Here is a 14,185-nt window from a genome sequence, read left to right as displayed (position 1 = left end):
GTTTTTTTACCGCTATTAGCCCCAAGCGCCATACTAATCACGGTGCAACAGTCCCATTGATTTTAATGGGGTTACTCAGACCTGCGTTTGAACGTAGTGCTCCTAATGCTGCAATTTTCGAAAGCTGTATGTTCTAGTTTTGTTTTTTTCATGTTTTTTAATGCACCTCCTCACCCAGCATAATGATGGAATAAATTAAAAAGTGCTGTCAAGCACTGTACCATGCATTCAAAAACACAGCTTGAAATTGCGGTAAAAATGCCACAGTGTAGAACTGCATTTTCTGAACGCATGTGTGAGAGTGGCCTTAAGATGTTCATGTTTTTTGTTAGACTTTTGAACCAAAATTAAGAAAAACACATTTAAAAAACTGCATGCGGTATTCAAAGACCACATACTTTTTTAAGAAACTGCATACACTATAAAAAACCGCATGTGTTTTTTTGATGTTTTTTAATTGCGCGTAAAGTGTGCAATTATATACAGTATATACAGGGTGATGTATAACTTATACCAGCGATAGATATGAAATAGATAGATAGAGAGACAGATGGAGAGATAGATGAGACAGACAGATCGATAGATACCCCAGACCACTTCTCTGTGTGAGGAGACCAGCAGGCACGGAGACTCTGTACACTGTGCAGGAGCGCAGGGAGATGACATCATCATCAGCTTCCTCTGTGCTGTGCCATATGTGCCTGCCTGCCTCTGTCCTCCTCCTCCTTGCTCTCTTCTCCTCCTCCCTCCTTCCTCCTCTTCTTCTCTGCCGCACAGAGAGTGCATTACCGGCTTCTCTGCCGCAGCTGGTAATGCACTCTATGTGCATTTGTATATGGCATTGCAACCCCTGCGACCACTGATGGTACGCCAGTGCACAGGACGTTGTACAAAAACTGGACTAGACCATATGCAGTTTACTGCTTTGATTACTTATAATGATAAATTACATGTATCCCTAAAGTGAATTAACATACCACTGCATAAGTCACTAAGAAACCTCCTTTACATGGGTGACACGGCATTGCCGTAAGAAAATCGCAGCGATGTCACATCGGTGGTCCATGCGATATTGCTGCATCTTCTCACAATTTTATAGCGCTACAAAGTCGCATGTGGCGCTACAAAGTTGCGCGACTTTGTAGCACCACATGCATGGATATAAGCTCTACCCTTAAAATAAGCCCTAGCTGCAGAATTTTTTTTTTTTACAAAAAAGTATACTTCACTTAGAAGCACTGTCCGGGGCTCCACTGCAGCTTCCTCCAGTCCCCAGTACTGTGCTTCTTCATCTTTTCTGGCCGAGGATTGAAAAATCCCTGCCTTCTGGAAGTGCTGGCTGTGCTTGGCTGACGCTTAGCCAATCAGAGCCAGCACTCAATGAATGACTGTGATTGGTTCATTGAGTGTTGGCTGTGATTGGTTTAGTGTCAGCCAATCAGAGACAGTGCTTACAGGAGGCGGGGATTTTCCAATCCCCAGCCAGAAGAGATGAAGGATACCAAGAATTTGCATGGCTACTAGTGGAATTACAACAAATGTGAAAAAAAATTAAAAACTGTTAAAAGGCATGACCCCCAGCCCCCCCCCCCAATTTTTTCCTCTTACATATTGACTTATTGTGAAATTTAAAAAAAATGTTTTTACATAGCATTAACTCGTCTATAATGACCCATAGTATAAAACTATAAATGGGTGTGAGTCAGACCTGCCTCTGATTAGCTCAGCGCTGAGCCAATCAGGGGGCAGGTCTGACTCACACCCCCTTCACACCCAATGCAGGCCGGCCGCGCGAAACTCCGGCTGCCGGGAGCAGGTAAGTATATATATATTTTTTATTTTAACACTTTTCTGGATGAATTGCAGGAAAGGGCTTATATATTTAAGCCCTTCCCGACAATTCATCCCACACTCGCCCACAGCTCATTGCTTTCTTTGGAGCTGGCTGTATTGCCGGCTCCATTGAATGCAATGCGCTGGACAGCTCCGGCCCGTTTCTAATGAAACGCGGCTAGGAGCAGATTTTCGGGCGATTTTCAGGCACCGGTCACGCGATTTGCGGATGCGCATCCGTCATGCGATCCGCAAATCGCGCGAAAAAACGCCTGTCTGACTAAGGCCTCACACAAACTTGCGATTTTTGTGCGATGCAATTTCAACATTAGAAAGTCCCATTGGAAAAAAAACCCAGGGATATTGCAGTATTAAAAAAACACTAGTGGGTAAAAGCACTAAAAATGTGTTTTTGAATGTGCAAAAGTACTAGGACATTTAAAAAAAAAAATTATATAAACTTGATATCGTAATAATTGTGCTGATCCAAATAAGAAAGTTATGTTATGTTTACCGAATGGTCAAAACTGTAAAACCAAAACGCAAAAACAATTGTGGAATTTTTGAAAGGTTTTCCACCTCCCCCCCCCAAAAAAAAAAAAATTAATAAAAGCTATGCAATACATGTACCCCAGAGTGATGCCATTAAAAAATACAACTTGTCCCAAAAAGAAAACAAGCCCACATATAGCTCTGTCAACGAGTTATGGCTCTTGCAATGTGATGATGACAATCGCTTGGTGCTTAAATCAAGAAATTGGCTCATAACTAAGGGGGTTAACCAATTTGTCAAGAGCTTTTCGTATTTATGTTCTGTTTTTCTCTTAATATATACACCCTTTTCCATGGTTAACAGCCAATTAACTTTATTTATGAACTCTCTGAGTGTCGGTGGGTTTTCATCAAGCCAATGCTGTGCGATCAATGTTCTTGCCATATATAACAGCCTAGCTATCACTATTTGTGCTTGTTCCTCTACAGGTAAATCAGTCACATATCCCAAGACACATAGTGAAGGGACAGCGGTCTGATAACACTTGATATACAGTACATTATTAATTATGGAGCGAGTTTCCTGTCCATATCTTTGTAATTTTAGGCATCACCGTATCAGTTGAATCAAGCCGGTAGTCTGAATTGTGCATCTGAGACGGTGAATCGCTCACCCCACTCTCATGTAGAAAAGTCAGGGTTCGGTATACCCCATGAATCAGATAGAGCTAAGACACTCAATGTGATTCACTTACGGACCATTTAGGGATCCTCTGTAGGATGTCAGCCCACTACATATCTTCCATAAGGCCAATATCTCCTTCCCATCTGCTGTGAACACTAAATGGGTTTAGCACATTAAACTGAGATTGAATAGATCCCTATGGAGTGAAGATTTGCCCTGCAGTGGAAATGGCTGAACCAATTATCTCTACAGGCATACAATTAGTTATTCGTACCTCAGAAAACGCTGTCTCTACCCTAAAAGAGTGCCCTAACTGAGCATCGAAGACCCCTATTCCTCCAGAATTCAAAATCTACTACTTTATTCAGTTCTCGAAGCCAAGGAGTATCCCAGAAAGGAGTAAATTGCGTAGAGTTCCTAACATCTATGACTTCTTTGACCTTCCACCAATCTTTATGCATAAGGGCCTCAGTAGGGAAGTTCTAGAGTTACTCTTGAACTTAGGAGTTTCCAGCGCTTCAAATAAATGCGCAGCTCCTAGAAAGCTTTCTAACACCACAAAACTAGTCTTCTGTTTCTTCAGTCTTCCTATCCCTGACATGCTGTAACTGGAGGCTAAATAATTTGAACAAGGCCCCATCATACGAGCGTTTTTTACGTGGCTATTTAGCTGCGATAAAACATTGGCTGAAAATTGCGACCATGTGAAGCATTGGATTCCAATGTATTCATTCACATGGGCGATTTATGGGCATGTGGATAAAATTGCACCATCAAAATGTGAGATCGGCAACCGAAAACGTCTTAAGGCTGTATCGTCCATTAGGGTTGGGTAGGGCCAATCAGCCTTCGTCTTTTGCAAGCTGTAAGGTCTTTAGCTCTATATGGGCGCTCTTTTTAATCGTCTCATTGCAAGAGCCATAAGTCGTTGACATAGACGTATGAGGAGTTATTTTTTGTGGGTCGAGTTGTATATTTTAATCACACCACACTGGGGGTACATGTAATGTGTTGTATAGCTTTTCTTACCTCTTTTTTTTTGTGGGGGGAGGTGGGTGAAGAAAAACCATCCCGAAGTTCTGGCATCATTTTTGGGTTTTGTTTTTACAGCGTTCACCTTTTGGTTACAGTAAAATCATATATTTTTCATCTGGATCAGCAGGATTACTGCAATACCAAGTTTATATAGATTTCTTTTTTTTTACTGCTTTTACACAATAAAACACGTTTTTAAAAGAAAAATAATTGACTCTGTATCACTGCATTCTAAGACCCATAACATTTGTATTTTTTTGGTTAAACTTGCAATGTGAGCTTTTATTTTTGCACAAGGAGCTGTAGTTTTTATTGGAACCAGTTTGAGGTACATTTGGCGTTTGGATTGCTTTTTATTGCGTATTTTTGGGAGGCCAACAAAACGAAAATAGCAATTCTGGCATTATTTTTTATTATTATTTTTACGGCACTCAACATGCTAGATAAGTAACAAAATATTTTCATTGTTTGGGTCATTACGAATGTGGTAATACCTATTATGTGCTGCTTTAAAAAAAAATGGTATTTTATCAAATTTAAATGGGTTTTGTGGGAAAAAATGCCTATTTTTTTTTTTTTAAACTGAATTTTATTTCTTACGATTAAACTTTATTGAACTTTTTTTTTTACACTATGTTTTAGTCTCTAAACAGCATTTGATGTGATTGTTCAACCACTAGGATAGTACACTGCATTACTTATGTAGCGCATTCTACTAAGCCTATGACAGCAGCTTATGAGACTCTGTGGGAGGCGAGGCCTAATAAGCTGAGTTACATGGCAGACACAGAGGTCTATATCAGAAGTCTGGCTGCCATTGGAATGTATTGGTACCTTGTGATTGCAGAATGCTGATGAGTGATAGAAAATGCCCCTGCCTTCTGTCATCATCTGCTTACATGCTGCAGTTGCTATTGATTGTGGCAGGTAAGGGGTTAAACTGTCAGGATCAGAGGTTTCTCTGCTACTGCAGGTTACAGCAGGAGTCTGACTGTCATTAGTCAGCCAAGCAAGTACCTTAAAATGATGTTTCTGCAGGTTTACAGCCCATTAGTGAGGTCAGTAAAAATACATATTGCAGTCACTAAGGGGTTAAAACGAAGGCGCCCATGGTGCTCCTCAAAGCACTGTGCCTGTTCATCTCATAGCTCGGAGATTCCTTTATCACAGAGCTATGCTACAGGTTTACATGTGCTATGCCATTCTCCAAGCCGTGAGCAAAAGGTGAACAGTACACCCATAGTCCTACCAATGGATGAGTATTTGTGTGTTCTTCATGAAGGCTGTTTTCTTAAATAGTGTTAGGATTCATTATTTGTGATTGTTCTCAGTAAGAGAAACCAAGTAATCTTGTAGATATGATACCTTTTTAATGCCTAACAAAAATGCATGATGTTAATGCGAGCTTTCGGACCTCACAAATTCTTTCATGGCATGTTCCACGTTTGATGTTGTATACCTGATCCGGTGCAGTAAATGTCCTGTTGGGGGCCTTTATGTTAGAGAAACAGGACAAAAACTGAAAGCCAGGATGAGATCTCATCGCCACACAATTAAACAGAGAAAGACAGAATCACCTGTGGCCGAGCATTGTTCTAATCACGAGCACAACATAGAATACATGAAAGTTATTATATTGAAAGGCAATTTCAAATCACAAAGCCACAGAAGAAGTTGGAATTACAAATTTATAACAACTTTTGACACTTTCAACACAAGGTTAAAGGATTCATGTGTGACTGGGAAGTATGAGACATCTGCTGTATAACACAGATAACACTGCTGACCTGATGATCTCTTAACACTAATTCAGGGATCATAAAACCTCACCTTCACATCTGTATTTGTATTTCTGTTGTGTGATTGTTCTCAGTGGGAAAGACCAAGTACTCTTGTAGATATGATACTTTTTTATGGCTGGCAATGACGTATGATGTTGATGCCAGCTTTTGGACCTGTCAGTGTCCTTCATCAAGGGAGGTCTGAAGGCTCTCATTGACATTGTGTGCTTTTGTTGGCCACTGGGGCTGTCATGTCTACAAGATTACTTGGTTTCTCTCCCTGAGAACAATCACATTTTGCTCTACTGGCTAACACACTACCAAAACTTTCTTTTCGTTATTTCTGTTGTAGTATTCTTTTAAGTGCAAATTAATCCCACCATGTCTGTGCCTTGTCATAAGTATGTGTGTAAATATATGTGTCTTCGGATCCATTTTATTATGCCTTGATGAAAGACCCTGTGAGGTCTGACAGCTCGCATTAACATCATGTATTTTTGTTAGCCATTAAAAGGTATCATATCTACAGGATTACTTGGTTTCTCTTGCTGGGAACAATCACACTTTGCTCTACTGGCTAACACAGTAGTAAACCCTTTTTTAAATTTATTATTTGTTAGACTTAAAGGTCCATTCTGGTGATATAATAAATGCCCCATATATTAACGTTTGTCCTTTCTAGTTTTTAAGGAAATAAATTCTTGATGGTGACTAACTCTATACTGACAACTATTTTTGTGGTATCAAATATGACCAAATACACTTGAATATTCATATCTAGAGATGAGCGAACGTGCTCGGCCCCGCCCCTTTTTCACCCGAATACCGCGATTTTCGAGTACTTCCGTACTCGGGCGAAAAAATTCGGGGGTCGCCGTGGCGGCGCGGGGGGTTGCAGCGGGGAGTGGGGGGGAGAAGGAGAGAGGGCTCCTCCCTGTTCCCCGCTGCTACCCCCCACGCCGCCACGCCTCTCCCCGCCCCCCGGCGAACCCGAGTACTTTTCACCCGAGTAGTGAAGTACTCGAAAATCACGGTATTCGGGCGAAAAAGGGGCGGGGCCGAGCACGTTCACTCATCTCTAATCATATCATAAATTGCATGACAAATCTGATTTTGGACATACAGTTTGTTCAGCTAAGTAATCATTAATTAGCCAAGCATTAATCATTAAACCCATAAGGACTGTCCCTTTTTTTTTCATTTTCATTTTTTCCTGCCCAATTTCAAAAAATCATAACTCTTTTATTTATCCTGTCTGAAGCCTTGTTTTTTGCAGGACGAGTTTTATTTTTCAATGGAGCATTTAATGTATCATATAATGTACTACCAAACTTGTAAAACTTTTCAAGTGTAGTGAAATAGAAAAAAAACACAATTCTACTGTCTTTGGACAGCTCTTGTTTTTACGGTGTCTATACTGCGGCAAAGATGATACTGTGGGACTGTATGATTATGATGGTAACAAAGATATATTTTTCTTTTTGCTATACTAAAAAAAATGTTTGGTTGCTCATACAGTATAATGCAATACCACAGTATTACATTATATTGCAATCTTGCAGACATTCTATCAAGCCACACCACAGGTATGGCTTGATATGTAATCAGCCATAACAGTGCTTGGGAGCTTCAGAAGGCTCCAGACTGCCATGGCAAACAAATGGCATCCCACAATCATGGAGGGGCTGTTCAGGATCCCCAAAATGTGATCGGGGAATTTAAATCCCGCTGTCAGAACTTGCACACTGATTGTCTCTGTTGCTGGCGGGTGTCAGCTGTAAGAAACAGCCAGCACTTGCATTCTTTGGAGCGGAATCATCTCCCGATCCACCTCTGTACAAAACCTCATCACACAAGACATAAATTTATGTTCCATCTCGTTAGGGTGTTAATTAGTATAATTAGTTATACATTATTTTATTGCCAATAAGAGGTCAATAATTTTTTTCTCAAAAACTAAAAAGAACACCTTCCTGAAATTTCAGTGTATGGGCATATATGTACAATCGTTCAGCTTTCTCTCTGGAGCCACTCACTTAAAAATATGAAAATGTTACTTTAACTAGTATATGATTTACAGTGTTAGGAAACATATTATAAATCTACATATTATTTAGAAGAGAATGGCACCTCATACATCTTCCGGCTCCCAAGAGTTTCTGAGATAGCAATTATCAAAAAGTATGGTTCTTGGTGACTTTTGAAAAATTGACCCCCTTGTATACCATGACCCCATGACCTGTTGGGTCTGAAAATGTAGATATTTACATACATTCTAGTGACAAACAAATGTACAAAGCGTCGTAAAAATCTGAAATGGCCAGGCGATACCCCTTGGGTCATTATTCCTGGAATGACCCTATACTAAGGGGCTAGTTACCTAATGAATTAAGAAAATTTTCACCTATGTGTCCCTCTAAATGCTGTTGTCTATGATGTAAATATTGAATGCTGTGATGTATATAATATAATTTAGTATTTTCTTTATTCAAGTGCCAACGGTGGACGTGTTTCAGATATCTACAAAAGAGAAATTTGGTTTAGGACACCAGTTGAAAAAGTAAGTTTAAGAAAGTTTCAGAACATAATATAATGGAATGAAGAAACTACCGGCACTCTATGTATTTCCGTATGGTGACTCTGTATTGTACAGCACTGATATTCTCCCCTTGAGCAATAGTTGTAGAGTTGAATAGCTCTATAATACGGCATTTGAAGGAACATAGCATGCTTTTTTTTGTGGAAAGCACGTCTCTAGGCCAGCATTATGGGTGGGAAATCTGTGTGGTCACATAGCTCTCATCACTGAAGGGTAGATGCCCAGCCCTTATGAGTTGTAGACCTAGAGCTTGCACGCTCAATCCTACAGTTGGTGCTGAAGCCTTTGGAAATACAGCTGCATGGGACACCCAAGTTTATTGGGTAATGGTATTTGGGCACTATATATTGTACCATAAGGGAAGAGTCTTCCAAAGAAAGTACTGCATAGAGCATCAACCAACTTAATGCCGATGTTGTGTCCTCTGTATGCCTCTGCAGAGGTATACCGTGGTACAGTTTGGCGCCATGGGATTCTATAGCCACTGTAATACAGCTATGTACAAATTGGAGCTAGCACAGTCATAATACAACCTTGTGCATGAAACTATATAACTAGACCTGATTCAAGGCTCGCTAGTTAGCTAATCGATTCATGATGATCTTCCATTAACATCCATTTGGTGAATTGATTGGACATCTTTTGTTGTTTGCTTTTCCTAAGTCAAAGCTAATAATCAGCTTTTTCTGTGAAATTATTGACTCAGGCAGATCGGCTAATTAGGTGGACCGTTGTGCTCCTTTGCAATTATGATTTACTTATACTATAATTAGCATGTAATGAAGTTGATTGTTACTTTAGTGAGAGATTTGGTGTTAAAGAGGTTATCTAGGCAAACATAATTTTGGGGAATTTGTTTTCCAGGCTATAAAATTGAACAGAAAACATGCTTTACCTGATTCACCGCTTCTTCCATTCTAATGATGCCCAGCACGGGCGTACGTATAGCAGGTGCAAGGGGAGTGCTCGCACCTGGGCCCAGGAGCCCTAGGGGGCCCATAAAGTCTCTCTTCCCCATATTGCAAACCAATACTATCAATGAAGCTTTATAGTTGAGGGCCCAGTTCCAAATTTTGCACTGCAGCCCAGCAGCTTCAAGTTACGTCTCTGGTGTCCAGTCCCTGCTACTCTCTACTTCCTGCTACAGTAATGATGTCACCACCAACAGGGCCATCTAACTACTGCAGCTAATCATCAGCTCTCTTTGTCCAGTGATGTAGTGCAGTCGTGACATGTCCCATGTTATCATTGCTGTTGGAGCAAGAAGTGTAGAGCAGTAGGTAACCCAGCACCTCTGCAACAGGAGCGGTGGAGATTGGGTGAAATTCATATAGTTTCTTTTAAGCTTTTATAGCCTGGTGAGTGGCTTCCTTTTTTTTTGCCTTGGTAACGTCTTTATAGCTCTATCTTATATAATATATCAGGTAAATGGACAAATACCAATGTTATAATAGTCCCTCATATTAGCTTCTTCTAGATCTCCAAGCCAGTGGTTTAGCTGGGCAAGGGTGTCCAAGATGCAGCCACGCGTGTGAAGCAGGGTCAGGTGGCTGCAGGTCTGGAGGAACGTTTTATCGCCTGGGGATAAGGGGGTGGCTTTTTTAGGAGAAGAACTCACCAGTGGAGTCGCTGGGCTAGTACCGGCATGTGGAGCTTGCATAGAATTTACAGCCACTAGAATCTTTGGGCAAACTGATGATTGCAGGCCTTTCCTAGGCCCCAGCCCAGTTGTGTCTCATCAAGGGAAGATCTCCACATAATGTGTTTTGCTTAAATGATGCAATTTTATTCAACATGGGAACTTGTATTTTCTCCCAGTTCCAGGGCGGGGATTCATCTGGGTTGGCTACACCAAGTATATCAGTCATTTCCTCATACAGGACAAGCAGACTTCTCTTCCAAAAGGGCGTAACCATAATAGTCTGCAAGAGTCGGGAAGAACCCAACTTGTTTCTCTCCTCAGAGCCTCGTTTCTCAGCTTTCCCATGTGGAAACTGCCCAATTATACCGCCGAGTGTTGACTGGCACCAACTTGGACCAGCAGCACTCAGGTTTCTCCATGCCAAGGTCCCGAGGGCACAACCACATTGACAGGGTTCTCTATTTTCCATACCGTGGCTGACCATCAGTAGAAGGTAGCCCCTCAGTAGACTGTAGAAGGAGACAGGTCTCAGATGCAGTTACAGTAGAAAAATTGCTGCTCATGGAACTTGTTTTCTTTGAAAAAAACTGAAACAAATTGAAATTGTCTCTTGAAACAGCGTTGCTGACTCCTATTATTGTGAAAACCGCTTATGTCTGCCGATAGATCTGCAAGTGCAGAGAATTGTAGTTACCTCTCAGGTTATTCTCATATTGTATTATATGGCTAGAGGGTGCGAATACAATAGATACATGGAAGTGCTGTGGGGAAATGCTATTTATATGACTTCCTAATCAATTATTTAAGGTGGCACCAATGTTTGTTCCATACAATGTAAGGTTTATTCTGATCCTCGGAATGGTTTCTTACAGGCTCACAATGTGAAAAATAAAATCCTAAAATGTAGTTATGTTTTAAAATTCAGCTTTAGAGATGAATAAATCTCTGATAATCCAGCATGTCTGCATTTTGTATGACCATGTCTGTTGCAAATAAACCAGTGAAGACAAAAATACAGACCCATATGTCATCATTGCAGAATCCATTGACCTCTGCAGCATATATGCTTACAATATAGAAAACTGGCAAATTTTTGAAGGTTTGCTCCTCTATATTCGCCACCATTCTCATATTGCTGGTCAATTGGGTCCTTTGCCAATTATAGTCGCTCAGTGGAGTGTCAGCTCACATAACACAGACAGCCAATAGCTGGATGCCATGTTACTGAGGCATTCTCTGTTTGGCTGCTATGCTCACATGTCATCTTGTGGTGCTGAACCACAAAGTGTGTTTGGAGACCTTGGTGGCTAGCCTCCTGGAAATAGTGCTGAATTTTAAAGGGACATTCAGATACAAACTTTTTTTTATTATTTCTTCAGGGTAGAATCCACACAAAGTGATTACTAGGACAGATCATGTACTTACTGATCGCTGCATTGATAAGATATCTGCTTTGCTGTGATCTTCCATTGTCCCACGTGACCCATGCTGTGACCACCTGAATAAGGGTGCGTTTACACGTGTCAGAGTTCACTAATGCAGCTGGTTTACAAGCAGATAAATCATTTGCACACTAAATTGTTCAGTTGTTCATATTCACTGTACAAGTGAATGTGAACGACCGAACAACTAGCGAACAAACCAACAATGATTTTCATTGTTCTCTCGCTAGTCGTGTTTACATTGAAGGGTTATTGTTCAAATTCAAACGATCCAGCAAATTATTTTTTTACAATAATTGTTCCGTTCAATGCAGCGTCTTAAGTTAGACTGAAAGTTTTTTCCCCTATTTATTCCTATGAGAGCTGCAATTTGAGCCTCATAGGAGTGAATTAGGAAAGTGACTTCCATTCTGCTGTAAGATTCAGCTTAGCCCAGTGCAAGTGACGTGGGATAATGGGTAGAATGTAGAATGGATATCTCATCAATGAATAGATTGGTAAGCATTTATTTGTTCTAACAGGAGGGGTGGATTGGAAATGGAGATTAGCGAGCACGCTCGTTTAAGGCTGATGCTCGAGCGAGCATCGGTCTTTTCGAGTAACTGATTACTCGTCTGAGCGTGCTCGCTCATCTCTGATTGGGCTCTGGAAAAAAGTTGCAAAGAGGCCTCATGTTGTAGGTGAGCCCAAACGCACTGCGAGTGGGGTGAACACGAGTAGGCAGGGTTCAGAAATTTCCAGCTGCAGCCATGTTGGCATCAGGAGGGGAGAAGCCAAACACAATTTCTATGAAGCACAGAACATGTTAAAACTGGAAGTATATATTAATATGCTGGCTATTTTTATACACAGTAAGCCTCTATGACGTAAATGAACATCATAGACTGGCTTGTCTTAATGGGTTTGTGCTAAAATAACGAAATCGGCTGTACTTGTCCATCCTTTGCCGCCGCAATCCACAGCTGTGGCTCCGCTGCCCCCCAGGTGCTTGCTGTTGAAAATAATGCCAGTGGATTTCATGTGACCACTTCAGCCAATCAGAGGCTGCAGATTCATTGCCTGTTCTTCTGACATTAGTGCCAGGAGTTCAGAATAGTGACACTAAGGCCTCATGTCCACGGGGAAAATCAGATCCGCTGCAGATTCTCCATGTAGAATCTGCAGCGGGTCCCTCCTGCCCCGCGGACATGAGCGCTGAAAATAGAAATTTAAAAGCATTTACCTATCCGGCGCGGGCGGGGAATGTCAGCTGTTCCTCACGGCCGGATCTTCATTTTCGGCCGGCGGATGAATTCCCGACGCCGGCGGCATGTCGCCGGCACGTCGTCGACGTGCCGCGCGCATGCGCCGGGCACATCCGCCGAGCCGAAGCAAGGAAGATGCGGCCGTGAGGAACAGCTGACATTCCCCGCCCGCGCCGGATAGGTAAATACTTTAAATTCCTATTTTAGGTCTCCCGCGGATCCGGACGGCTTCCATAGGCTTCAATAGAAGCCCGCGGGAGCCGTCCCCGCGGGAGACCCGCACGAAAATGGAGCATGGTCCAGATTTTTCCATGCTCCATTTTTTTTTAAATCCCTTTTATTGACGATCCGCGGGTATTTATCTACCCGCGGGTGGTCAATGCATCCCTATGGGATGCGGATCCGCATGCGGGAGATCCGCTGCGGATCTTAAATCCTATTTTCCCCGTGGACATGAGCCCTAAGGCTTCTGATTGGCTGCAGTGGTCACATGATATCCAGGGACATTATCTTCAACAATAAACACTGGGAGGATGGCAGGGCTACAGCGCTGGATCATCACGGCAGAGGACAGTAACTACAGCTGGTTTTATTATATTAGCACAGTTGGTGGTATAAAGGGAACAGTGTCTCTTTGACGCATATTTATGTCATGGGTTCTGCACATGCTTGATCACCGCAAGAGTCTTGTGTTGACTGACAGTCAAACTTTCGCCATAATGGCCAGGATTAGAGAAAACTCTGATCCTGGCCATTTAACTCCCTAGATCCCATGGTCCATAACGACCACATCCCTCTATCCCCATCAACTTCCCCCAAAAATACAAACGCCGACTATCGATGGTTAACTATGACAGCCACAGTGCTGGGAAAGGCCTCCAGGCATGCCACAGCAGTATGTATATTATGCTGAACCTTCAGAATAGCCCAAATAGATTGCTTTGCAGTTTCAGACAGACAGGGAGTAATTCTTTACTAGACTTAGTAGGTACTATGTGTCAATGAGCCCCTGGGGAAACAATGAGAACTTTCCCTGAAGTGGATCCTTTAAGGTAAGTATATTATAAAGTTAGTTTTTAAGTATTGCGAGCCTAAAGGAACCTGTTCTGGGGGGCAGAAAGTGCCTTTAAAGGAGAACTCCAGGCACAGGTTTTCTGTAATAAAATGAAAAAAAATTATAGTATAAACCATGGCTTCTCAAGGGTTTCTCAATCTAGAACATGGCAACCCCTGAGCCTCACCAAAGGTGGTCCAAACTTAAAAATATTGTTGAAGGACGCCTTACCAATGAGATCCAGCTCACAGTTTGAGAAGAGCTGGCATAAACCTTGCTGTTCTGTATACTGGTTACTGTTAACCAGGGATCTGAACCCTAAGGAGCTCCGACTTTATTACAGCAAGTGATGTTCTGTTCATTCATCATGTTTGCTAA

The 14,185-nt window shown here is 41.8% G+C and overlaps 1 protein-coding gene across 2 annotated transcripts in view; it reads left to right on the top strand.

The window, feature by feature from the left end:
• Window positions 1–14,185, top strand: part of PARP8 (poly(ADP-ribose) polymerase family member 8) — a 261,740-nt gene that overhangs the window by 184,496 nt on the left and 63,059 nt on the right. For both annotated transcript variants that reach the window (XM_066602737.1, XM_066602738.1), the window contains one exon: window positions 8,320–8,386. In XM_066602737.1, the coding sequence (XP_066458834.1) occupies window positions 8,320–8,386 (67 nt within the window). The remainder of the gene's footprint in view (window positions 1–8,319; window positions 8,387–14,185) is intronic.

Source organism: Eleutherodactylus coqui, chromosome 5, assembly GCF_035609145.1.
Source record: "Eleutherodactylus coqui strain aEleCoq1 chromosome 5, aEleCoq1.hap1, whole genome shotgun sequence".
Taxonomy (NCBI): Eukaryota; Metazoa; Chordata; class Amphibia; order Anura; family Eleutherodactylidae; genus Eleutherodactylus; species Eleutherodactylus coqui.
This window is presented reverse-complemented; position numbering and strand designations above follow the sequence as displayed.